Here is a 27,669-nt window from a genome sequence, read left to right as displayed (position 1 = left end):
ATACGGTACGGTGATTATACGGTATGGTGATAATAAGGTATAGTGATAATAAGGTATAGTGATAATATGGTATGGTGATAATAAGGTATAGTGATAATACGGTACGGTGATAATATGGTATGGTGATAATAAGGTATAGTGATAATAAGGTATAGTGATAATATGGTATGGTGATAATAAGGTATAGTGATAATAAGGTATAGTGATAATATGGTATGGTGATAATAAGGTATAGTGATAATACGGTACGGTGATAATACGGTATGGTGATAATAAGGTATAGTGATAATAAGGTATAGTGATAATACGGTACGGTGATAATACAGTATGGGCGGGCCTCTGCTGATTCCCAGCCCTACTTTAAAACTTGCAGCTAAATTTCTAATTTCTTCCTCCCATCCTGTTTTTCAGATTCTCCATCAGGACCTGTGCTTGCCCCTGCACCTCCATCCCCATCCGTGTCCATCTCCCCCTCGCCCCCCACCTTCTCCTCACCATCGCCCCTCACTCCCCTCTGTCTCTCCGTACCCTCCCAGCTGCCCATCCAGAATGAAGATGCAAATCAAAGTTATCCTCCCTCTGAGCAGCAGCAGTCCTCCTACCAACCGGCTCCAACTGCAGTGACCTCCCCACCCCCCTCCGCCTCCCCTCCAGCCCTCCCGTCCCCACCCCTCTCCAGCTTTCCTCTGGGCCAGTCCATTCCCCCTCCATCCACCACCCCTCCTCCATCTTCTTCTGATCAGGACCAGGAACCTGAAGCTGAGCAGCCTTCCCCCTCATCACCCGTCTCTTCCTCACCCTCTTCATCACCCTCTCCCCCACCATCACCTCCAACCCCAGAAGAGGCCCCAGCATCCCAGCGTCTCACCTCCCTCCACCTGGCGAAGAAGCAGGCTGACGCCGCCATAGCTGGGGAGAGCGAGGAGGAGGACAGTGAGAGCGGAGGCGAGGGAATCTTCCGTGAACGAGACGAGTTCGTGGTTCGAACTGAGGACATCGGGACGCTTAAGGTGAGTCCCCCCACATCTCCAAGGGAAGTATGCATGGTGAAGGTATGACTTTACACTAAACTGTGTTTGTTTATGTCACCAGATGGCCTTGCAGACAGGCCGGGAGCCCCCGCCCATCTGGAGGGTGCAAAAAGCCTTGCTCCAGAAATTCAGTCCAGAGATTAAAGATGGTCAGAGGCAGTTCTGTGCAACCAGTAATGTGAGTTTTCCATCAGACACACGTTTACCTCGGGACTCCCACAGGTTCAGTACTAAATGACTGGTATACAGCGCTCTGTGGGTTCAAAACAAATCCGTGACGTCAGGCCCCATTTCCACAAAGCGTGTCTCTCTCTTAATGATGATGTACTGTAGATTAGGGACGTCCAGTGCCTATTGGCACCACAATGTCCCTAGTTTATTTCCGGTCATTCACTCTTTCTCCACATATTTCCTATCTGAAATTAGCCTGGTCCTACCAGACTCTGGTATATTTCATTAGTACAGAGAGTCTGGCCACTCTCCATTGACAAGTGTTAACTTCCTTGTACTCTGTTGAAGTTTAAAACTATTGGATCTGCCCAGAGCCACTCTGGATCTGCCCAGAGCCACTCTGGATCTGCCATAACCAATCGCTAACGTTTGGTCGTAACGTCGGCTTAGCATCGCTAGCGGTCGCCTTAGCTAACTCCTTCACCACTAACGGAGCGGGCTGGAAAATCAAACTTTTCCCGAACCCCGTGGGGAGGAGGGCCACAACATCATGGCCACCAACAAAACTCACCAAATATTGTTCTTGCTCGGGCTTTAACTTCTGGATATTCGGCAGCGTTGCCACAACGGACCGAATGGCTTCGCTCGCATCTTTCTCCGCCGTCATTACAGAACTACAACTCTAGCGCACGGCCTCAACGTCATTGTTCTCAGCCACTCCCTCTGTTCACTGATTGGACCGCCAACAATTTGGCTAGAGAAAACCCAAGACTATAAGTGAACCCAGACGTAGTACTGAGGGGAAATGAAAATTGAGCATAAGTACGTAGGAGGGCGGAGCCAGGCTAGTCTGAAATGGCAAAAAAGAGAATTGATTGTTGATGAACAATTGCCCCCTACCTGCGTGTCGAAGGGTAAGTGACTTAAAGGGATAGTTGAGATGTTCAGTGTGGTTGTATGAGCTCCTTCTCCCGTAGTCCGTCCAGTTTGATACATCCTCGTTTGTATCCCGTGTGAAGTAGTTAGATTGCTTTCCTATAGAAAAATGCTGTTCACTAAATTGCAGTTCGTCTTCCTGTCTCTTCCCTCAGTATCTGGGTTATTTCGGTGATGCCAAAATGTGCTACCAGCGTCTGTATGTCAAGTTCTTGGAGAATGTCAACAAAAAAGATTATGTCAGAGTGTGTTCTCGAAAGCCGTGGCACAGAGCCGGTCTCGCTCTGAGGTAAGGATATGAGTTTTATTTCTTGTCAAATGTTTCTGATTGTCACTCAGAGGTAGGGTCGAGGCAGATGGCCACCCACCAAGAGTCAGGGTCTGTCCGAGGTGCCTGTTAAAGGCAGTTTTTCCTCGCCGCTGTCGCACCAAATGCTTTCTTAGGGGAGGAATTGTTGGGTCTCTGTAAATGATAGTGTGGTCTAGACCAGAGGTTTTCAAACTTTTTGTGTGTGTGGACCACTATTTGTAGAATACAAATACATATAAATACAATACTTTGAAGAATAGTTGCAGATCACCTCATAATACACATATTAAAATATGTCTACACACAGTCCTACCTGAATTAATCCGCACCTCGTAATAGGCCTACTAGCACTAAAACTGGTCATCGCATCAGAACAACAAGCTTGTTAAAAGAAAGTTAACTACACACAACGGCTGCCACATGTTTAATTTATTTATTTACTCAAGCGCCCGAGGGCATAATCAGGTTCATTTGAACATATTCCATAGCAATGGAGTATTAAATCTATACTACAGTAATAAGAACTTGGATATAGTCAAAATTTAAAAACCTACCCTACTTTAGTAATCACACAATAACTTGACAATTTATTTTAAATTTAAATTCTATATCAATATACATATTCTTAATTTTTATGGGAATTTCCTGGTAAAAAAAAACTATTATTTTTTTCCATGGACCACCTGCAGTACCCTCACAGACCACTAGTGGTCAGCGGACCACAGTTTGGGAATGACTGGTCTAGACCTACTCTATCTGTAAAGTGTCCTGAGATAACTCCTGTTAGGATTTGATACTAAATAATACAGGAATTGGAGCTAAAGCTACAATAAAATCACAGATCTGAATCAGATTCAGTGAGATATTTGTCAAAAATGCATATGGCTGTCAACAAGTGGTTTTGACTAGCTTCCTGGGCCTTCATTCACTCTGGGTCTTTCTGAACTTATTGATTGACAGACGCCAGTCACTACCCAAACAGCTGCCCACCGTTCACAATCCAACCCCTCCTCGGCTGGATCGGGACGACAAGGAGAGACAGAAAGAGAGAGAGCTGAAGGAGCAGAGAGAAAGAGAACAAAGAGAGAGGGAGCACAGGGAGAAAGTAGAAAAGGAACATAAGGAGAGAGAGAGGAGAGAGAAAGAGGAGAGAGAAGAAAAGGGAGAGAAACAGGAGATGAAGCAGAAAGAGAGTGACAGGAGAGAAATAGAGAAAGCGGAAAGGGAAAAAGAGGACAGAGAGCAAAAGGAGAAGGAGCTTAGAGAGAAGGAGAAAGAAAAGGAGTGGGAGAGTGAAAGAAGGGAGGAGCAGAAAGAGAGGGAGAGGAGAGAAAAAGAGCGAGCAGACAGGGAGAGAAGGGAATATGAGAGAGAGAGAAAAGAGAGAGAGCTGAAAGAGAGGGATAGAAGGAATAGGGAGCAGAGAGAGACGGAGAAAAGGGACAGGGAGAGGAAAGAGAGGGAGCGACAGGAGAGGGAGCAAAAGGAGAGGGAGAGGCAGGAGAGAGAGCAAAAGGAGAGGGAGAGGCAGGAGAGAGAGCAAAAAGAAAAGGAGGGAGAGCAAAAACAGAGGGAGAAAGAAGAAAGGGAGAGAACAGATAAAGAGAGAGAAAAGAGAGAAAGGGAGAAACAGGAGAGGGAGCGGAGAGAGGAGAGAGAGCAGAAAGAAGGAAGAGAGACCAGAGTGGAGTTTGCGAGGTTGAAGAAGGAGAGTAGAGGAGGAGAGAAGAAGACGGAGCAGAGGGACCCGGCCGAGCCTCCTCCCAAGAAGAGGAAGCAGTGGCTGCCCTCCTCCTCCTCTTCGGAGTCAGACGACGAAGGTCAGCTGGTCTGTCTGTCTGTGTGTGTGTGTGTGTGTGTGTGTGTGTGTGTGTATGCCTGCGTCTGTGTGTGTGTGTGTGTGTGTGTGTGTGTGTGTGTGCGTGTGTGTGTGTGTGTGTGTTTGTGTGCGTGCGTGCGCGCGCATGTGTGTGTGTATGTATGTGTGTGTGTGCGTGCGTGCCTGCGTGTGTGTGTGTGTGCATGCGTGTGTTTGTGTGTATGTGTGTGTGTGTGTGTGTGTGTGTGTTGATATGAATAACCTCCCCAGGCCAGTGTGTGTGTGTGTGTGTGTGTGTGTGTGTGTGTGTGATATGAATAACCTCCCCAGGCCAGTGTGTGTGTGTGTGTGTGCTGTGTTCAGGTCCTGAGTGCAGCATGCTTGTGTTGTAGGAGCGCTGTGGGCTGGGGTCAGCAGCCGGGCCCTGAGGGAGATGTTCAGGAGCTACGTGGAGATGTTAGTCAGCACAGCGCTGGACCCGGACATGATCCAAGCTCTGGAGGACACCGATGGTGAGGACTCAGATGGAAGAACACAGTGAAATGTGTCAGTGAAGGTGTAGTCTCACATGTCCAGCTCTATCTCCACAGCGCTGTGGAGTAAGGCTACACCACAGATACATTCTGGGATAGGGGGGAAAAAACGCTCTGGGTCGTTTGCATTTCTTTAAACCAATCACAATGGAGTTGCGTAGGGTTGGGTACCGAAACCCGGTGCTAATACGGCACCGGTCCCTAAACGACCGGTATCTACCAGACTGAATTGTAATGCAGATTTCGGTGCCTTATTTCGGTGCCACTTAAATGCCTTCTGCGCTGCTCTCTGATGCTCTGAAACAGATGTTAGAGGCAACAGGAGCATCGCTGCACGTGACGCTAGTTAACACTTCACTCGACAACAGGTAACGTTAGCCTACCATTAGCTAGCAGCTGGATTAAACACGGTTAAATGCTGACGGTTAAACGGTGTAAAGTGTGACTGTATTTCACTGTAGAGGATTCCAACAGCGGGACTTTAAGCAGTGTGCAGCTGCAGTTGTCGGAAAAACAACACCGACTTGGTGCGTTCACTTGAAACTCGTAAGCCTTGTGTTGCATTCAAAGTTATTGCAAAATACCCTATTCCCTATTACCCTATCTTTTTAAGTATCGGTTCAGGCACCGGCACCGTTTTAAAAGTATCGTTTTAGCCCCGGTTTCAGAAAAAACCCAAAAGATACCCAACTCTAGTCTTGGGCGGCGCTAAACTCCGGACGCAGTGACTGTGGCTCTGCAGAATAGTCTCTGGAAGGAACTTGTTTTGGTGCAAAAGAAAACGCCACATACAATATTAAATGAAGTTAACTGTTGACAAAATACAGTAATGTGAGCTATTTAAATTAGCTGGATACATGGTTAAACCTCATTAGCTCTTAACAGTGTATCTCCGTGTGTACTTCGTCCACAGCAGTTCCACCAATCGCTCCCAAAACGTCCCAGTTAGAGAGGAGATGAACCATTTTCTTTGTAAATCTTTACAATCATTCCCCCAAAGAACCAAGCAGGCCTGACTTGTTGCACCATCCACATTCTCTTAAAAACTTGACATTTTCAGCGTAAAGTAAATCCTAATGCTGCCATACAGCAGACCCACACTGACTGACAGCTGCGTATTCACTATGGCGCAAGGCCTTTTTTTTTTTTTTTTTCTGCACAATCCTTTTTCACTGAAATCTGTGAGGCTAAAATGAACCAGACAGCGAACCGTGACTAGTGTACCGAACACTTCGGATTTCTTATTTGATGTAAATGTAAAATTTCATTTAGATTGAGTGTTGTACTCCCTTGACCCCTCAGATGAGTTGTACCTCCCACCCATGAGGAAGATTGACAGCCTGCTCAGTGAACAGAAGAAGAGGTTGTTGAGGAGAGTCAACATGAGTGTTCAGCACCAGGTACACATGCACATTCCTCCTGTTTGTTTTACATGCACTTCTCAAATCAAAGTCTGATAGAAGTGACAAGTCTGTTGATGATTTACAATAACTACATTTAAAACAAATCGAGGATGCGGATACATTGCAAAAGGAGTTTGTGAGTGTGAACTACTGTACACCTGAGTTGTACTTTGCATGCTTTGAATGCACTCTGCTTTCCTTACTCTCCAGGAGGCTTTGCACATCTTCCCCAAAATGATGGCAGACCCGCTGGAATCTGGAGCTGTCAAAGTTCACCTTGGTGGGGAGGGTTACAACCGCAAAACCCTCAACCGGGTCAAGAGGAGTGTTCCTAAGCAACAGGTGAGTAAGAGCCCATAGGACGATGATGAGGTGCAGGAAGTTAGCCAGCGAAACACAATGACCTGACATGGGGAGTCAGTCAACGAAGAATGCTGAGCCGTTAATGTCCATTGAGCTTCCAGGGGAGACCAGGTGGCAGTCCATTTTGTCTCCATTGATAACAGCAATTACTTATTTGGTCTGAGCATGGAAGTGCATGGAAGTTCATTCTTAAAGGACAATTCCGGCGCAAAATGAACCTAGGACTTAATAACACATGTGTCCGAGTTCGACTGTTCTCTGGGATATGTTTTCATGCTAATCGAATGTGACTAGTTTTAGCTCAAACCGCTAATTAGCTTATAACGCTAGTCGTCGGGGCACGGGTAAAGTAAAAAGAAATCGCTATTTCTACACCACTAACAAGGCTCAAAATAGCACCACACTTCTACGGTAGCATAATGAGGGTCACTACATGTAAACCGAAGCATTGAGAACTTTCTAAGTGTACAGACACTATATTAAAAAGATAGATTAGAAAGACAATACCGTTCACATACACATGCGAAAACAGTGACTGTTTACATCTTGGGAAAACAGTCACGACCTGTGGCCGGGTTGGTTCAGTGGGTAGAGCAGGCACACATATACTGAGAGGTTTATGCCTCGACGCAGAGGTCCAGGGTTCGTATCCGACCTGTGACGATTTCCTGTATGTTCTTCCCCCTCTCTTTCTCTCTTTTCTCACCTAGCTGTCCTATCAAATAAAGGCGGAAAAGCCCAAAACATTATCTTTAAAAACAAAAACAAGTCGAACAACGAATGCCGTGCAACCAGTACCAGTAACATATAGCTCAAGCACGGCAATCATCGTTCAACTGATCGTGACTGTTTTCCCAAGATGGCGCCCACCTGTATACGTGAACGCTACTGTCTTTCTAAACTATCTTTTTAATAAACTGTCTGTACACTTACAAAGTTCTCAATGCTTCGGTTTACATGTAGGGACCCTCATTATGCTACCGTAGAAGTGTGGTGCTATTTTGAGCCATGTTAGTGGTTTAGAAATAGCGATTTATTTTTACTTTACCCGTGCCCCGACAACTAGCGCTATAAGCTAATTAGCGCTTTGAGCTAAAAGTGGTCACATTCGATTAGCATGAAAACATATCCCAGAGAACGGTTGACTCTGTAATCATGTGTTATTAACCCATAGGTTCATTTTGCGCCGGAATTGTCCTTTAACCTTTTACAATATATAAGAAAACGATCAAAGCTCAAACGTCCTCTTACAAGCTTTCTGAGCTTTCACTCCCATCTCCAGGGCCCAATCCCAACCTCCACACTCACATAGCGCGCCGTGAAGCGCCACGAAGCACCGTGAAGCGGAGCTATTTTCATTTCGCCACCCATGTTTTGTCAATCTGTCCGGCCACACCGGCTGCTATCAGAATCATTGGGGAAGAAAAAAAATCCTACTAGAAAGTACTGGAAAAAATTCTTCAATGTGTTTTTTTTTTTTTTTTTCACAACCCTTTCAGGATCTGAAGCTCTCTATTGAAACTTGCCGGATCTACAGTCTGTATCATTCCCTTCACCACTACAAGTATCACACCTTCTTGCATTGCAAGAAAGAGGTAAGGACGGCTGCATAAATGCTAAATGCATTAAGGTTTTTAGTTCATATTTTTTCCCAATATCCGATCTGTATCGCTAAGTATTATGAATGCTAAAACATATTTCCCATGATTGGAGACACTCTCCATCCAATCCTGCATGTTTGGTAATGTGATGAGTCAAAACGTTGGTCTGTCCAACAAAAGGAGATTGTTAAAATGTCCTATTAGCTATTCATGACCATTAACCACAGGGACTAGAGCTGCAACTACCCATTATTTCCTGGATGAATGGATTAGTAGTTTGGTCTCTAAAATGTGGAACAGTGTTTCCCCAAAGCCCAAGATGACATCCCTCAAATGTCTTGTTGTGTCCACAACTCAAAGACATTCAGTTCACTGTCCCAGAGGAGAGAAGAAACTAGAAACTATTCACATTTAACAAGCTGACATCACACAAGTTTCACTGGTTTTTCATTAAAATAAATGACTCAAACTTGATCGATTATCAAAATAGTTGGTTTATTTTAATAGCTGATAACTAATCCATTAATCGTTGCAGCTCTAACAGGGACTGCACTAAACAACCCTGAGGTGCTGTGACTGAGCTCGTACTGCTTTCATGCATAGTGAAATCATTTGGTTGTCTATGATCCTCAATTTTTATTTATAGTATGAAATCCTTATATAAGAGTTATGTCAGGACACTTTACAGATAGAGTAGGTCTAGACCACACTATCATTTACAGAGACACAACAATTCCCCTCCAAAAGCAAGCATTTGGTGCAACAGTGATGAGGAAAAACTTCCTTTAAACAGACCCTGATGTTGTGTCCTGTTAATACCGTTAGTGAACACTGGGGGCGCTAGAGTGCACAGTGAGGATACAGGTGAATGGTATGTGCGGAGATGAAGGAGAAGAATAAAGTTGGATTTAGCGTGATAAATGTCTCTCGGCTCTTAACTATAATACTTTTACAAAACGCCACACCTGACTGTTGGTGGGCGGCCACTGATAACCCTGATAACCTAACCTAACTAATAACCCTCACCCACTTACACACACAAACATATTCCCTTTTAGTTATGAGCCAGTTGTTGCAGACATGCATCTTTCCTGGTCTTGTCTTTAAAGCGTGATTTATGCTTCTACACGTTGTGGCGACGCACGTCGCTCGACCATGGCTTGGTAACGTTGCATTCCCCCCCCCCACCCCCCGACTCATTTCCTGGTTCTCCTTCTCCATAAACAACATGAAATCAAGGACACTTGACTTTTTTAACTTTTCCTGCTACAGATCAGGTCAGAAAGAACAGGGGAGACACTTTGTTTCTCTCGCTCTGAAGATAATAACCATCACTCTCTTACTCGCTCTACCACACACACACACACACACACACACACACACATACACATACACACACACACACACACACACACACACACACACACACACACACACACACGTATAGTGTAGTGGCCTGAAGTATAAACTTCAGGCCACTTACGTAGGCTACAGAGAAAGCCTCCGCACAACCATAAATCAAGCTTTAGCGTTGCCTGGTGGCCCTGCTGTGTGTGTTGGCTGGTGGCCCTGCTGTGTATGTGTTGGCTGGTGGACCTGCTGTGTATGTGTTGCCTGGTGGCCCTGCTGTGTATGTGTTGCCTGGCGGCCCTGCTGTGTGTGTGTAACTGTGCCTGCTTGTTTCCTGAGCAGACGGAGAGCATCGAGCAGGCAGCCGAGGACCCCGGTCAGGAGGAGGTGGTGCAGCAGTGCATGGCCAACCAGGGCTGGCTGGAGAGCCTCTTCAACTCCTTCATGGAACTTCTTAGCCTCAGTGCCAAGGCCTGAGAGACATCCAGCGGCAGTGTGGAGCAGATGCAGGCATCCAGAATCCCAGTACAGAAAGTGTCTGGATGCTAGGAGTGCCATGGTTTCAGCCAGAACAGCCACTGTCTGTTTGTTGGAGATTTAACTTTTAAAGTGTTGGTTTTAATATTGAGTCCATGTTAAAGTACCTCTTTATTTCAAGAACTGTATTGAAGACAGAGGGTAGTGAACTATGTGAATGTGATGGATCTTCCTCAAAAGTCAAGAAGAAACCACAAGATCATGTTGGTCAGCACTAAAAAAGAGAGAAAGACACACACACACGCGCTGTCTATAAGTGTGTATTAATTTGGTTTGTATAATTTATACAAGGACATTTCCAAAAATGACTGTATTAAGATGGAATTGTTTGCCGTTGTTATTTAAAAAAAAAAAATGTTTTAAAGGGATATACATAAAATGGCCCACCTGCAATTCTTTGCTTCTATCAGAGCGCCCGGTGAAACCATGGGGGGATGGGGGGGCAGAAGGGAGGTTTAAAAGGACTACATGATAGTCTCCACCTGCCTCAGTTAGAAAGCAAATTTATTTCAAACTAAGCTGTGTTCTTTCTGTTTGTTCTTCAAAAGACAACGAGAGAGAGGATTTAATGACTGTAAAGACAATGAATGAAAAATAAATAAAGCATCACATAAAGCACGACTTTCTTGAAGGAAGTATGAGGCAAAATGATCCAAAAGCATAAATGTCAAGTGTTCTAATGTTAGTCTTTTTTTATCTGTTTGTTGTTGATTGATATTTCCTATTATTTGACCTCTCGGAGGATATTCCTGTTTTGACGTGTAAATATTGTACAGCTACTTCATTCTCTCGTTTACAGTTGCTCTTCTGTACATGAAATTCCTGTATTTGACATAATGAAATAAAACGGTTTAAATGACAAAAGTGATGAGGAATAACCCCCCCCCCGTGTGTGCTCAAGTCGTGACACTAAAGGATGGGCAGGTGGATCTGAGCTGACACGGAGACACAGATGGACCTCCCCGCGTCGGCTCTATCATCACACTCTGATCTTTGTAGAGGCATAAAACGCAATGGATAACTCTTACATCCATGGGGAATCAGTGCAGAAATCCTAAAGGGCCATGGTGGCATTTTTAAGATCTTTCTCCCAATCGTTTTGGCGTCCCGTGTCGAAACTCATGATGCAAATCCAAATCAGCATGAATTCCAATCTGTACATTGAACATGCTTCCAATGGGGAAGGAAAATGAGTTGCTCAAAAGTATAACTAACCTTCCTGCTGTCTTTAGGGTAGAAAATGACCCGTTTGACTCATCGTTTGATGACTCTTCCTGAACTGATCATACCATTATGAAAAGGCTGTCCTCCCTGTTCCCAACATCAACCAGACTGATCTCATGAAGTGGCATATGTATGACACGCCAATTAGTATGCCATTATTGGCGTGTTATCAAGACGCATACTCGCTTTTTAGCGTGTTTATCAACGCCGTTTGGCCTCCATTGACTTACATTACCTTGCGATTGCATGTGAATTGATGCCATAGTGAGTGGTATGAAAGGGCGAAAATCCGCGTAGGGAGGTTGGTCGGGGTGGAGGATGGGTCAAACACAGGACTTTCCGCGTGTGATGTTTCCTTTCCACGTTTGTTCTTTTCCTAAACCCAACCCCATTCTTCTTTTCCTAATCCCAACCCCGTTCTTCTTTTCCTAAAACCAACCCCATTCTTCTTTTCCTAATCTCAACCCCGTTCTTCTTTTCCTAATCCCAACCCCGTTCTTCTTTTCCTAATCCCAACCCGCATGTCACGTTTCCTAAACCCAACCCTGTTCTTTTCCTAATCCCAACCCCGTTCTTCTTTTCCTAAACCCAACCCCGTTCTTCTTTTCCTAATCCCAAACCGCATGTCACGTTTCCTAAACCCAACCCCGTTCTTCTTTTCCTAAACCCAACCCCGTTCTTCTTTTCCTAATCCCAACCCGCATGTCACGTTTCCTAAACCCAACCTCATTCTTCTTTTCCTAAACCCAACCGGTTCTTTATTTCCTAAACCCACTTTTAACGCTTCTTTTCACTACAATGTATAAACACCACGAACACCAACTTACTACCACTATAGTTTTACACTTCTTTTTGGAATTCATGGTCAATTAAAAACCTAATTTATAGGAAACTTTACCTAATTCTTGAGTTAAAGAAGCAGAAATTATCAATTATTTTGACTAATATTAAAGGAAGGATAATCACAGAAGGGTCAACGTTCAGCGAGGATACTGTTCCGAAACATTTAAATTTTTTTTTTTTCAAATGCTAAAAAATTGAATAAAGCACCCAACATTATGTATATAGACATTTTGAGAACGGGTCAAATTTGACCTGAAGACAACACAAGGGTTAACAAGGTCGGCGGTTCAATCCCTGACTTCTCCTGCCTTGCATGTCAAAGTGCCCTTGGGCAAGACACTGCTCAGGGACACTTTTCACAGTGTTAAATCATTCTGCACTTGTGCGTTGCTATTTAACGATAACGAAATTTTGACAACCAACAAGCACATGAAAAGCTATGTTCACTATGATGGTTTTATTCTTTGCGAGTTTGTGTTCATGTTGTAACAAAAGGAACAGAAACAGGTGGCTCGCTCGAAACTTTTCAAACTCTGAAACACAGTAGTGTGCTTTGGAAAGGGTCGGCAGTTTGTGAAGTAAATCAGGAAAGGAAGCATGCATTCTTGTGTGTGCATCCGTGTGAGTATGTGTTTGTACAGAAATGTAAGAGAACATCACTGAGACAAAAGAAACGGGAGAGTGACCCAAAATCCTGGAACAAAGACAAGAAAGTTTAATACATGAGACAGGCTGTGGGCTGGAGGAGGGGCAAGGAAAAGGAGAAAAAAAAAAAAAAAACAGCAAGGGCAGGAACACAGAGAGGGAAGGCAACAACACACACATCTGGAAATGATTGTGGAGGGAGAGAGAGCGAGCGGGATGCAGTTCTGGTGACAAAAGGGAACAAACAGTAGAGGAAAAGCTTCCATACGGGAAATAACATTCAATCAATCTAAAGTTCAGAATCGTAGAAGAGGACAAACTAATTGGGGAAAGCGGGGAGACACACCAGTGAAGAACGCAAGAGGAAGAGAAGAAAAAGGAAAGGTTGGTTCTGGCTGGTTCAATAGCCGAGGCAAAGGAGATCTGAAAAGGAAAACTGAAAGGAGTTACTGGGAGAAGCGTGACAAAGACAAGATTTGGAAGAATTGAAATTCACCTTCAGGTAAAGTCTATTTGAATTACTGTTGTAAAATGCACGGATAATAAATCTGGACACCAGAAACTTTAACACTTTTATTAAGTAACATGTTCAAAACTCAGTATGTTGAAATGATAACCACTGCACATGTTGGTATATAGTTTACATGCATCAAAAATGGAACTATACTCTATGTTCACTGTGCAAAACATCTATAGATCTACTTAGACACACTGGCTGTCAAAAAAAAAAAAATAATAATAATAATAGTAATACAAATTGTGCTGGTACGACATTGGGGAATTAATAGTGTATTTAGATATGTTTCTTCTAATAAACAGACAGGGTTTCTGTCAGGACCATGGAAACTGATGTACCTGATGAGACTAGCCAAACATTTACTACAGCAGTGGCTGATGGGATACTGTGCTGTGTGAAGGTTTTCTGGTTTAGATGAATTACTGTAGGGAATGTCAACATGTCCTCTGACTATTCACATGCACTGGCATGGAAAAGGACAAAGTGAACATGCTGTGTATGAGATGTGAGTTTGCTGTGGTCATGGGAAATGCCTTCAAGCAGTATAATTCGGTCTGCTGAGGAGAGGAGGGAGCTTCCTTCCTGTCAGCAGACCGACTTCCTGTGTGGGGTCCACTTAGTCAGGGACAAATCATACTTACACTGTGAGAACCCCCCCCCCACACACACACACACACACTGGAAGTTAAGTTAGTGCTCCTCCAAGTCACCTCTTCCTAACATGATTCCGTCCTTTGCGAAGAGAACAGGAATCTCAAGCCGTCAACTGTAGAAGTAAGATGTGACTAACAGAGCAGGGAACACCACAAACACACACACACACACACACACACGATTTACTATAAATGCCTTTGCCAGGGTCCGATTTTACCCACAAAGTCAGACCAGGGCCACGTTCAGCCCATAGACTGTAAATATGATATATATACCAATAGTCAATGTGTTGATTCCAGCAGCCGGTTTGGACTAAAGTGGTAGTGTTTTTACCACACCTGCTGTCATAAAGGTCTTTTCTTTACAAGCCCTTGCTCAGACAGAAAATCATTCATTTACAATTAGAGAATAAGTTAATGTTGCATACGGTAACTTAGCCTACTTTGGATCTCTCGTGAGCTGAACCGGGTATCACTGTCACTCTCCACGAGCCAAAGCATTAGGAGTTTGTTGTAGCAACCAACGTAGTAATAAGTTAGATTAATATAGCGTATTTCATGAAATCCACGGACGCTTTACACAAGTACAGGAGGACAAGGGAAAGGATAATAGTAGGCCAACACAAACACGGACTAAAAGGAATAAAACGTCCGCGCTAAATGGAAGGAGGACGTAATTTAATGTCGGCTACTGAAGTCATTTTATAAATGAAATAGACATATTACATACCTGAGGGCCAATTCGGGGTGGGTTTGGAATCATTTACAATCCCGTAATTGTCTCCATCTGTTGAAAGCCCGACCGAGTGTGACTCAGGATTCGCCCATCATCTTTCTCTCTCCCTTTTAGCTTTTAGTTGTTCTTCGTTTAATTTCCTTCTTTTCTGTGATGGCCCTGCCCCAGTATCAGCCATAACTACAACAGATAACTTCTAAAATAACATTAAAATACAATTAGGCCTATAGAAAGACATCTCCTGCTACCTTTTCCGTGGCTGGATACAATAACACAGGCTTTTCCGGTGTTACGCCGTAATCTGTGACCCGTCAGAATGTGTGACTGTAGAGCTGGGGCACGTTCAATCTCTTAACGGTGTGCACCCATAGACTGTTAATAGTCTATGTGTGCACCGTGTTGCCACGGTTTCCGCGTTGAACGACATGTATCCTCGTGCCGGTTGGTGTGCAGCGGCTTTGAGATATGTTTGCCCTGGTTTGGTGGGTGTGTCTCTCGTTTATTGGCTGTGTCACAGGTGATAGCCAATCAGCACCTAGACGTGTTTTTAAACTCGTGGTAATAAAAAGGCAGAGCGCACAGCAGGGTGTCAGTTTAAACAATCGTGTCGCTACGTTTTTTTTCGGGGCTGAACCATTGACTGTAAAATTAATTTCAACAGTCTGTAAATCAACACAAACTGAAAGTTACATATAGCCACTTTAAGGGGAGGCAGCAAAGCATTTATTGGTTTATTTCAAACAGGGATGTATTGCACCAGATATATCACAATGCTAATTTCCATCTGTTGTCTCTGGGCGCGTATACAGTGCACATGTATATCAAAATATAATTCCACATAACACTATAACGTACACCTGTAGGACAGACCAGTATGTTCAGAGAGGCATTATATCAGACCTTAATAACAACATGACTCTTTAAAGTGCTCATATTATGCTTTTTGGCTTTTCCCCTTTCCTTTATTGTGTTATATATCTTTTTGTGCATGTTATAGGTTTACAAAGTGAAAAAGCCCAAAGTCCACCCCAAAGGGACTTACCATCTCCAACAGAAAACACTGTTCACAAACTTCTCCAAACAGCTCTATTGTAGTCCAGCCTTTACTTCAGAGACCAACGTGCGTCACTTTGTAACACACGTTATAATGCTCGCCTAGCTGCTAGCATGGCACGCCCTCATACTCTGCTTCTGACTGGCTAGTAGTCCTTACCTAGCTACTGCGCATGTGCGACTCCCAACAAAGATGGTACAGAAGTGAGATGTCTCACTCTGTAGCTAAAACAGAGAGCTCAACACACAGGGTGAAAAGAGGAGCTGCAGCAATGTGCAGTACAACAGAAACGTGGTGTTTTTTGAAAATGAAACCACATAAACCTATTCTGGTACAACCTCTAAATACAATTATGAACCTGAAAATTAGCATAATATGAGCATTTTAAGTTTAAAATGACTCTAACTCTAACTGTTTTGTTCATGTAACTGAAAAAGTTTGGTCAAATGTTGTCGAGTAATGTTTTATATATCTCTGTTGATCTTGTTTGTCTAATTTCTCCAAATGGGGGGGGGGAGCTAAACCATGCAGCATCTTATAATGAAAACAAATATTGGTCATAAACAAAACATATTGTACTAAAGATTCCTATTTTTATCTTATTTTGACACTTGCTTTCTACACTTACCTCACTTCCTATACCTCACTTCCTTTCCTCACCTGTTTTCACAACTGACAACTTTTGTTTCCACCCTAATTACCTGATTGAGTTCACCTGGTCACTCCTTATTTAAAGACTACACTCCCTCTCAGTCAGTCTTTTCTACACCTTCGCATGGGGCGGCAGCTGGTAAGATGAGTTTTACTTTGCACCTTTATTTCTTGATAATGTGTCTATTTGAATGACAGCTTTAATTTATCTAATTACTTTATGATGAACGTGTCAGAATATTGACTTTAAGTTCTAATTTCTATTTGTTTCTTCCCAGATCCTCCAACCCATGTGTGTCTGTTCTATCCTGTTATGTCATGTTATCCATTATCATTTGCCTCACCACCTTTATTGAATAAATCTTCATTGAATGGACTGAACTTCTCTGTGGCTTTTCCTATGCATTCTGACTGATGCCCCATGACGATGGCAATCAACCTCTAAAACTGAACCCTCCTTAACACATATTCTAAGCTCAATAAATTATATTTTTCATTTGCAATAGTGGTCTGAGTTCATTTTAGTCCAATGCTTTAAGAGCCTTTTTAAAGGCTCAGCCTGGCCTAGCATACTGCAGAATAAATCCATCTAACAGTGTCATACTGCATACTACTGATGTACACAGTATGCAGTAGGTACTGCAACACAGTGCATAGTTGTGTTAGTTATGTTACCATAGTAACCCCCAACAGCTACTGGTGACATGAAGCATTGTTTGAACATCTTCTCCTGCTCTGTGTCCCTCTGTCTCCCTGCAGGATGTCAGTGTCTCGGAGGTGTTTGTGCTGCGTCAAATATCTGATGTTTGTCTTTAACCTCATCTTCTGGGTTAGTATCTGCTCCGTCCCAAGCTGCTGTCATATATGCCTTTATTCACTCACATTTTCCAAAACGTACAAGTTTGAGATTTGGCTGTTATGTGCCTCAGATATAGAGCATAAAGAATAAAGTTGTGGAGAGTTAAAGGTGCAATATGTAATACTGACAGCTAGTGTTTAAAATAGTTACTGCAGTACAAATTTAAAATACTGGAGAGAGTCGTTCCCCCCCCCCCGGCCCCTACTCCCCAGACTCGAAGTTCACGGAGGTTGCCAGGTTGAGACTGCAGCATCGACAACAATGTTGCTAGATGCTTATCTCACATAGCCAGACATTACTTCACAGCAGAGTAGCTAATATTAGATGCTGGCTATGTTGACAGTCATAAAAGCCCGTGCTCACGCGGAGCTCTGTACCCGACGGACAGACACACTTCCTAGGCTTAGAATTACGGTAGGAACCGCTAAAAATAACACTACCTTGCCGACTGAACACACTTTATTGGCTTAGAATTACGGCAACAATTGCTAAACACTGCAAACTCACGGTCTTCTCTTCCCGATTTACAGCCCCCCTCTCTTGGCTTAAAATAACTCACCGTGGCTATGGCGGCTGAACGAGCTACACGTAAACAGCCGTGGCCCGTTTGCCTGGTCCTCCGGTAACGTTAGCAGTTAGCAGGGTTAGCATGGCGGCGTTACTGGCTGTGTCTCAATTGTTTTTGCGAGTAACCAACTCAGGTACTCTAGCTCTATAATGGCGCTTTTCCATTACATGGTACCTGTTCGACTTGCCTCGACTCTACCTTTTTTGGTTTTCCATTACGAAAAAAAAGTACCTGGTACCTGCTAGCAGGTACTTTTTTTAGTACCACCTCAGTCGAGGTTCCAAGCGAGCTGAGGCGATCCCAAAAGGTGACTTTTGGCCATTTTTAAATAGTTTAGCCAGCTGTTTTTTTTTTTTTTGCTACCTCCAGCTTCATTTGAAACAAAATGTGTCTTCTGGCTGTGGCAACAACAACACACATTCGACGTTCTGTGTGTGTGTGTGTCGTGTTAGGTCACGGCAGTTTACTGCGGCGCCGCTATGACGACCAGCCACGCTGAGGCGGTACTAAAATCTGCAATGGAAAACGGACGCACAGTGCGTTGAGGCGAGTAGAGTCGAGGCGAGTCAAGCAGGTACCATGTAATGGAAAATTACATCTCTGGTCAAGCAACCGTTTTTTTTTAGGTTGGGTAGAATCTATCTCCGTTGATCCTGTTTGTTGGCTGCTTTCATGGCTGTACTAACGTTACAGCTGTAGCGCGCTGGGTCTACATTTTTACAGGTATATCTGGCAACCCGGCCTGGCTGTCAAACTGGGCAGGCAACAACACAGGCCAAAACACAAACAGACATTATGTCACGGAACGGACATTTCAAAAGGAGAAAATACTGGCATTAGCATTGTTGTCAGCATATATAGTATTTCAAGTTAGCATGTTTCCTTAATATCTGACGCATTGCGGTCATTTTTGGATTCATTACAGTAAATATATTACATATTGGACATTTAAGTTTGTATACGCTAACTGCATGCTTCTGGAATGATCACTGAGTTCCACCAGAATGCATTCTCACGAACAGGTTTGTATGATACAAAATACGAGAACTTATGCACAACTAATCCTATGATATCCTCTCCGTCTGGTCACATGACAGTTAAGTAAAGCGGCCTTTGAAGTTAAGTTTAGTGGAGAAAAGGTTACTGTGAGCTGGGTACAAAGCCCGGTGAGGCAACAGTCCATTCAGATGCTGTTACAGTTAAATTTAGCCGACAAAAAGAGAGCGTCATGCAGTGATGACAGTTAGGTTTAAACACCAAACGACTAGTTAAGAATATAACAAAGATGGTACTTTATTTCAAAACACTCCCGGGACACGAACACCCGTTTCCTGGGTGAAAGTCTTGTGTTGTATCTTCACGCTCTGATACAGCAGCAGTCAAGTCAAACCCTTATGTCCCTCCCACTCTCCCACTATGAACTATGTGTTGCGTTGTGATGAAAGCTGTTTCTGACGCTGGCTTGACGTTACGTTTCCTGTGAAGCTAGGAGGATGCGGCTTATTTGGCATCGGGGTCTGGTTGTCCTTCACGCAGGCCGAGTTTTCCTCCCTCCCCCTGTCCTTTCCATCGCTCTCAGCCGCCAATCTGCTGCTGGTCGCTGGTGGCATCACCATGGTGACAGGCTTCCTGGGCTGTCTGGGAGCTCTCAAAGAGCAGCGCTGCCTGCTGTTCATGGTGAGAGATGATCTGAGAGCAATCACATGTCAGGAGCAGGGGCCATTCCATGAGCATATATATATATATATATATATATATATATATATATATATATATTGGTTAGAATAGAACAACATAATGTAAATTTGATCACATTCATTATTTCATTTGTTTTTACTTTCAACAAATTGTGTATCCAAATACAAAACACATTTTCTATGGGCTCTTAAGGCAAAAACTGTTCACGGAACCATATAAAAATAAAGTGCAATACACTTAAAATAAAGTTGCCTCAAACTTCAACAAAGAAAACCTTGCTGTAAACAGTTTTCAGATAACAGGAACAGAAATAAAGTGAAATACACAATTTATGTCCTACAGCAACTAGTGCTCTACAGCGAGTTCAATGTTTCTACTTCGAAACTGACCTAAAAATTTACTGGTCAGTTGGGATCATGCAGGCTGACGTCTTCTCTGCTCTGCAGTTCTTTGTGATCCTGCTGCTCCTGGTCCTGACAGAAGTCACTCTCATTTTGGTGATACAGATCTTCCATGACAAGGTGAGCTCTCCATTTACCAATGCAACGCACACATGACACACACGCTTCAACCAGAACTTGACAGCTGACATTCTTATTAAGTTTGTTATAATGTGGCACAACACAAAGGGCGTGGCTATGTTTAAATCTTAAGGTTTGCTGACTCTTACAGAAGAGAAGGGTTTTGGTTGAGTCACTTGGAATTTTCTTTGTCCAGTCTTGCAGAGATCGGGCGCCCATTGTATTGAATAGATCAGATATAATATCCCAACGCAGCTGTAGTTATTAATGAGGCATTGTCCAATTAGACCTTTGTAGTTTGCACTTGGAAATTTAACTTCAGGCTTTATGTGTTTAGAAAATACAACGTTAAAGGCTTAATATCACATAACAGTGAACATAAAATGTCTCTTTTTGCTGATGACATGTTAATATATTACATTAGTAAATGAGTATCCAGTGTGTTGACACATCCAGCTCTGAACCAGCTGTCAGCAGTCCAACTGTAAAAAGTGAAACCAGAAAGCTCTGGGGGGGGAACTGGGGGCCTTCATCAATCATCATAGATACCATTCATAAGTTCACAACATATGACTGCAACAACTAGCAACAAGAACCATTTAAACACTTTATTGATAAAAGACAGTGTTTTCCAATTTTAAAAAAAAGAAGCAATTTCCCCATACATTTTATGTCTCTTAGTGGGATTTTTCGTTTTCTTTGGGCTTGTTTTGGGTCTCTGTGTGGTGGACGCAGAATGGGAGGGCCAACGTGAGGAGGCGGGATGGTAGGAATGGTTGAGGTGTGAGGGTACAAACTGAAGGGGATCATAGTGACGAGGACTCGGTGGGGATTGTTCCATTTGATCTCAGCAGGTCCGTTGATGAGTACACTGTGGGTTAGTCCATTTGATAAAATAGTAGCACATGTTGTTTCCAGAGATGAGGAAACTCTTCAAAACGTTTTCTTTGTGGATTACACATTAATCCTGAATGGACAGGGAGCTAAAAATAAAGATTGTTCACGAGTCCCGCATCTCGAGTCCGAGGCCGTCGTCCTTCATTTTGGCCGATTTGACATGTATAATCGGCGGGGCAAGCACTGCCGACAGTCGGACTCAAATGACCCATCTGATTGGTAGAGTGTTAACCCGGAAACGGGGAGTGGCATGAGCGTGACTAGAGTCTCTCAAAATCTGGCACAAATCTTTTAAACTGACCTTTGTTGATAGAAATGAAGACAGATTCAGCAACTGCATGGCCTATTTCTTGCTTAAAATGTTTTCAGAAACACGTTTCGGTGAACTATTTTAGTACAATATGAGATCGTATTCTGAAAAAGCCGCCATGACAGTCTGTCTTTGAATTTCCGGAGAAACCAGACCCACGTGACGCGTTCGTCCAATCAGCTGCCAGTTTTCATTTTTGGGCGACAATACAGATTAGTGCCACCTGCTGTTATGGAGACGTATTACGTCTTGACGCTTTGGTGTGTTCAGAGGCACTTTTTTGACCAACTCGGGTAGACTGATCAGTCCAACTGCCTTTTCTGCCGAGGGTCGGCCGTCTGGTCTGTGTCTGGGCCTTCAAGTGCGACTCGAGTCCGAGTCTCTATTTTGAGTCCTAATCTCTGTAAACTGTAGGCCCCTGTCACAAAAGAGAGAGAAGGCAGGAACTCATTCAATTCAATTTAATTTATAGTGTCAAATCCTAACAGGAGTTATCTCAGGACTGTTTACAGATAGAGTAGTCTAGACCTACTCTATCTGTAAACAGAGAGTGTACATGGTTGCTTTTCAGTATTTTCGGACATTTTACAGAGTTAACAATGAGTTAGACCGGTGAATTGAAAAGAAGAATAAACATTTGCAGTCCTTTTGTTACATGGTGCTGTATGTGTAAAGCGCGTGTGAGGCCTCAGCTCTTTGCAGTTCGCCCCGTGTCTCCTCCCACAAGCCCAAAGAGCTGCAGGTTGATTGGCTGCTGTGATCACCTGTCCTGAGACCTGCCGTGTGTTTGTGTAGGCCAGCCCTGTGAACAGACTGCTGACCTGTCCATGTGTACCAGTCCCAGCTGGGACAGGATAAGCAGGCACAGCACATTGATGGGGGGGGGGGAGATCATTTGAATGAATAACAAGAATAGGTGCGTTTTCTTTCTTTCTCTTTGTTAGCTGGATTCCAAAGCACAAGGTGAATTAAAGGAAGGGATGAAGATTTATGAATCAGAACCTGGACTGAAACAATCCTGGGACAATGTCCAGAAAATGGTGAGCACTGTTAGCAAACAATGCATGGCTTGTTATGTTGCTTCAATATAAGACAGAAAACTGTAGTTGAGTGGTATTACTCTAATCTTTTATTTTTTTTTATCTTCCTGTCTCTTTTGTCCCAGTTCAAATGCTGTGGAGTAACTAACAAAACGGACTGGTATGATGTGCTGAATGGAACGCTGCCCTCATCCTGCTGCTCTGTGGGGACAGAGCAGTGCGTGGACGGATGGAGTGAGGTTGGTTGGCTACTCAGCTAGCATTTCAGTTAACAAGTTGTTTTTATTTAGTCTGATTCTCTCAATTCTCTAAATCTGTTCCAGATGCATGAGTCTGTCTGAAGGATGGGTTAGTAATATATATATATTAAGTTGCTCCCATTATTTACCAATTACTAGTGGTTCCTGCTTCAAAGCAAGGGTGGTATAATTATTCTCTATTAAAGAACAGCTATCAACAAATATAAAAATAAAAGCAGTAAAGCACTGATGGCTGCCGGTCTGGGATCTGTGCTGTACTCAGCGCTCAGTCTGGCTCTTATTGGTATCCAAATGTGCCCACACCTGGAACACAATATGAGCTGGTCTGGTAGTATTTATTTGTATTTGAACCCACATCTACATGTCTGATGTTCAGTAAAACAGAGCGATAATGGCCCTGGGAGTTGTGCACGTGCACAGCTTTCCCAACAGTCACCCGGGAGCATGTGCGTGTGTGTTTCAACCAACAACACAGCAATAACTGGCTTCAAACCATTCTATTCTTCTAATGGCTCAATGTGTATTTACTCTTCAATACTCTTCTGGATAGTACACGTTTTGGTGTACTAGGTGGAGGGTGGGGGTGTGGCCTTGACCAACTGCCACTTTGCTTGTTTGCAAACCCATGATGTCTCTCTCTCTCTCTCATGGGCGGGCCAAATTCTCTGGGCGGGCAAAGCAGAGAAAGGGGAGGTAACCTTTCCCTTATGATGTCATAAATTCCAGATCGGCCCATCAGAGCTTTCATTTTCTCAAAGGCAGAGCAGAATACCCAGGGCTCGGTTTACACCTATCACCATTTCTAGCCACTGGGGGACCATAGGCAGGCTGGGGGAACTCACATTAATGTTGAAAAACCTCATAAAGTGAAGTTTTCATGCCGTGGGACCTTTAAAAAGTTACACACAAGAGAACAATATGACTACTAACTCAAACAAGGTGTCTGCAAGTTGATTTTCATACAGCACTGAAATGTGTTCAGACCTAAAGCTGGCTGAAAATCTCCACAGCGGCATGCCGGAAACGTATCAGCAGGTAATGTAAACAACGTGATTTGTAGAACCTAATGCATTGAAATATGTAGGAACAGTCTGGCATGGGCCTTTTCAGTCAGAGAACTTCGATGGGACTGAAAGAGAAAACTTTGGAGCAAAAGATTCCTCACATTCTTCATGTGTGAAAGAATCCGATACCCTCACCCATCTGGAACAGATTCAGATTCAGTTTGAGAGAATTAGGCAGTTTAAAATATCTTGTACGCAGCATTTAGGTCAAACTACTCAGGAAGTGTTTTAGCCGACTGGCAGCGTCTGGGGAACACTAGAACATCACAGAAACATGAGCAGTCAGACCGTCAGACACACGTATCCACATTCTGTTAAACACAGTTTTGGGGAATCATTTTAGGCTCCTTCATTTACTCAGACACACACAGATGAGTGTGTCTGAGCTGAGTGTTGCTGTGTTCCCACGTCAATGTCAGTATTGCTGATAAGAATGATGGCCGGAACAAGTCTGACAAAGAAAGAAAGTTGTAAAACTAAATTCCATTATCTTTTAAATATAGCTTCTGAGACGGTCTGCCTCAGTGTGTCTGTTGTCACTTTTGATTTGTCCGTTATGGAATTCTGTGAGCGTTATCATTCAGATGGCTGTGCCTGCTCTCCCTCACCCTGTCTCTGTCTCTGTCTGTCTTTGTCTGTCTCCATCTGTCACTGTCTCTGTCTGTCACTGTCTGTCTCTGTCTTTGTCTCTGTCTGTCTGTCTGTCTGTCTGTCTCTGTCACTGTCTGTCTCTGTCTTTGTCACTGTCTGTCTGTCTGTCTCTCTTTGTCACTGCCTGTCTGTCTGTCACTGTTTGTCTCTGTCTGTCTCTGTCTTTGTCACTGTCTGTCTGTCTGTCTCTGTCACTGTCTGTCTCTGTCTTTGTCACTGTCTGTCTCTGTCTCTCTTTGTCACTGCCTGTCTGTCTGTCACTGTTTGTCTCTGTCTGTTTATGTCTGTCTCTGTCTTTGTCACTGTCTGTCTCTGTCTTTGTCTTTGTCTCTGTCTGTCTGTCTCTGTCTTTGTCACTGTCTGTCACTGTCTGTCTCTATCTGTGTCACTGTCTCTGTTTGTCTCTGTCTGTCTGTCTCTGTGTGTCTCTCTGAGTGTGTCTCTGTCTCTGTGACTGTCTGTCTGTCTCTGTGTGTCTCTGTGTGTCTGTCTCTGTGTGTCTGTGTCTCTGTCTCTGTGTCTGTCTCTCTGTGTCCTCTGCAGCCGTGCTATCAGAAGGCCAGGCAGTGGCTGCTGGACAACATCCCCTCAGTGCTGGTGTTTGGAGGGTGTATTGGTGTTGTGCAGGTCAGTTGAAACCCTCTCTGACCTCAACATTTGTTTCCCCATTTCTTGGGCTCATAAAGCCTCCGAACCAGCAGAATATGAAAAATCACATTGTTTTTAAGCTGTCAAAAATAATGGATGTAGGTTCTGTGTCTGAAAAGTGAAGCCAATGCTTTGCAAATGATGGTCCCATTTATTTTAAAATAGAAGATAAAGCAGGGGATGCTTTAGGACCTGTCAATCAGGACAGAGGCTTAGCAATGGTAACCATGCTAACACCGTGGACATTAAAACAGACCTCAACTTGTTTTTGGCCGTTGTCCGTGTTTTTCATCTTAAACTTTAAACTTTGACAGTACAGGGCCAAATTATTGTTCAAATGTCTTTTGAAAGGTTAGTTTTGAAAAAAAAACTTTATGTAAAACAAATATTGCAGTTTTTATTTACAGATAATTCTCCTAAAACACAGAACACCTCGAACTGATCATCAATCAAAGACAATGCAGTAGCCATCTGTGAACAAGAAAGTCTACGTGATGTGACTTTGCACTTTTATTAATAGCGCGCAATCTTTTTTTTGTTGAAGAAACAACTCGCACATCCATAACTTCTTCTGTGCAGGTGCGTTGGACGATGACATCAACTTGGAAACAAAGGAACAAATCCCGCGCTCTGCTCTTGCTACAGCATCACCTTTTAACGTTTCCAATGTGCGGGATTTGTTCCTTTTGTTTCCAAGATTGTAGTGCACAATAAAACCCGCTGGAACTGTTTTTTGAATTGGATCCGGTTTTGAAGCAGCCATTTCCACCACGGAATGTAGAAATCATCAGAGTGCCTTGTCTGAGACCACAGACTGTTAATCTTAATTAATGGACAACGCATCCGGTTCGGCGAAATGCTGCAAATGCGGCAGTGCCTTAAACCTGCATTCTATCTGAATTCCAGCACGTGCGGTTGCAAAAAGAGTTTGGTTTCTGTAGAAGTCTTTGAGAAAGTGACCCACTTCTCACTTGATTTATGACCTCAGTAAACATTTTCATAATGAGTTTGTGGTCTCAATCGCTAGTTTTAAGTCTTCTGCAACACAGAATGATAATTTTTTTTAATTATGCTCTTGTTGATTTTAAAATCGTCGATAAAGCAGGGGTTTTAGGGCGTGGCTATGATGTGATTGCTAGTGAAAGTGTGTAATGTAACGTAGAGTGTAAGGGCTCCTCCCTCACTCCTCCCTCTCGTCTAAAATCGTCACATCCGCAACCAGGATGGCTGCGCCCGTAACGGCAAACTCAACGACTCATAGCAGATCTCCACAAACTAATGAGTGACGTCACACATGCTCTGTCCATTAATATTATACAGTCTATGTCTGAGACACAGTAGCTGACAGACTAAATGCATTATCAACAGCAACTGGAATAATAATGAGCTTTTTCCCTGTTATCTATTATCTATCAGATCTTGGCCCTGGTGTTCTCCATGCTGATGTATTGTCAGATTCTGTGCGCGGAGAAGCACGTGGACTGACTGCAGACCAGCTGGCCCCTGGCTCCCATGGGAGGGCTGATAACAGACTCCTCTGGGATCCCAACACACCCCCACCCAGACTGGTGCTCCAAACACTACAGTAACACTATGGAACTCAAAACTATCAACGGGCACGGTGGACAGTACACTAGTACCAGACCATATAGATGTGATATAATGACCGTCATCACAGTTTAACACGCTTTATGTCACATCAGTAAGGTTCATGTTACCACTAGACTCCATCAGCCTCCAAACTACAACACCCTTAATGCATTGCTCCTGGAGAGTAACCTGAGGGGAAAGCTTTTTATGTAGCACTTAGTTCACTTTGTTAACCATCATAAAGCCTTGTACATTCTTCCTATCCTATGTGCTCATTATTAACCATGCAGTGAATGTTCAGTGGCTTTACAGTGCTCTCCTTTTTCTCTATTCATCACAGCAGTATTTTCAAAAATATTCCTATGGTAATGCTTATTCTTTATTGTCTAATTTAGCACACAAGTTTATCCAACGCTGTCTCTTTTTATACTGTAACATTTTGTGTTATAGCAAAAACAGTAAGATCATATTGCACTAGTATAGTATTATTGAGACTGAGGCGGCTTTTAGTGCATGCTTGGATTTCAGAGTCAAGTCCGAAGCTTATTTCTCTCTGTTAAATAAAACTGTTTAAAAAAATAACATATCCATTTGCCTCTCCTAAGACTCTAAACCTGCTACCAAAACTGGCTTGTTGAATACATTTGAGGTGAGAAATACAGTAGAGCATGGAGTTTTGCTTTGTTTAAATAGTCAGACATGTAGCGCGTCAATTTGTGAACTGGTGTGGTTCATGTTTGACCGTTGCCCTGTTTATACGTACATGGTTGTTTTGAAAAACGGAGACATTTCCCTTCGTTTGTGCCCTTCGTGTACACGCAAACGGAGAATTCGCCTCTAAAAACGAGTCTTTCTAAAACCTCCGGCCAGAGTGGAGATTTTGGAAATCTTCCTTTGCACCTTTACACGTAAACTGAGACAAACTGAGGTTTAGGCAGCCGAGAGAGAGAAAGAGGAAGTGATTTGTTGCTGTTGTTGCTATTTTCGGGATTCTGATTGGCTAATGTGGGCTTGAGCTTCTTGTTACACTGCCACCTACAGGGTTGGCATGCTCTTGACGGCATATACAGTATATATATATATATATATATATATATATATATACATCATACATACACGGGTACATGTAAACGAACGCTTTTCTGAAAACTGACAGCTGTGCACAATGTTATTTTTGAAAACGGAG

The 27,669-nt window shown here is 43.3% G+C and overlaps 2 protein-coding genes across 2 annotated transcripts in view; both read left to right on the top strand.

The window, feature by feature from the left end:
* The window catches only part of prr12b (proline rich 12b), a 37,769-nt gene extending 26,851 nt beyond the window's left edge, over positions 1 to 10,918 (top strand). Inside the window, exons 8-18 of the mRNA XM_031292587.2 lie at positions 412 to 1,010; positions 1,093 to 1,209; positions 2,294 to 2,427; positions 3,409 to 3,553; positions 3,662 to 3,732; positions 3,865 to 4,268; positions 4,660 to 4,779; positions 6,103 to 6,200; positions 6,414 to 6,545; positions 8,066 to 8,161; positions 9,860 to 10,918. Of these exons, the coding sequence (XP_031148447.1) occupies positions 412 to 1,010; positions 1,093 to 1,209; positions 2,294 to 2,427; positions 3,409 to 3,553; positions 3,662 to 3,732; positions 3,865 to 4,268; positions 4,660 to 4,779; positions 6,103 to 6,200; positions 6,414 to 6,545; positions 8,066 to 8,161; positions 9,860 to 9,994 (2,051 nt within the window). The 3' untranslated portion in view covers positions 9,995 to 10,918. The remainder of the gene's footprint in view (positions 1 to 411; positions 1,011 to 1,092; positions 1,210 to 2,293; positions 2,428 to 3,408; positions 3,554 to 3,661; positions 3,733 to 3,864; positions 4,269 to 4,659; positions 4,780 to 6,102; positions 6,201 to 6,413; positions 6,546 to 8,065; positions 8,162 to 9,859) is intronic.
* A 1,992-nt stretch (positions 10,919 to 12,910) lies between these two features.
* Positions 12,911 to 27,067, top strand: tspan4b (tetraspanin 4b). Its single transcript, XM_031292578.2, has 8 exons — positions 12,911 to 13,268; positions 17,137 to 17,206; positions 19,290 to 19,481; positions 19,949 to 20,023; positions 22,175 to 22,270; positions 22,396 to 22,509; positions 24,789 to 24,872; positions 26,310 to 27,067. The coding sequence occupies exons 2-8, from the start codon at positions 17,138 to 17,140 to the stop codon at positions 26,376 to 26,378; spliced, it is 699 nt and encodes a 232-aa protein (XP_031148438.1). The 5' UTR covers positions 12,911 to 13,268; position 17,137; the 3' UTR covers positions 26,379 to 27,067.
* Positions 27,068 to 27,669: the final 602 nt, after the last annotated feature.

Source organism: Sander lucioperca, chromosome 2 (genome assembly GCF_008315115.2).
Source record: "Sander lucioperca isolate FBNREF2018 chromosome 2, SLUC_FBN_1.2, whole genome shotgun sequence".
In the NCBI taxonomy this organism is placed as follows: domain Eukaryota; kingdom Metazoa; phylum Chordata; class Actinopteri; order Perciformes; family Percidae; genus Sander; species Sander lucioperca.
This window is presented reverse-complemented; position numbering and strand designations above follow the sequence as displayed.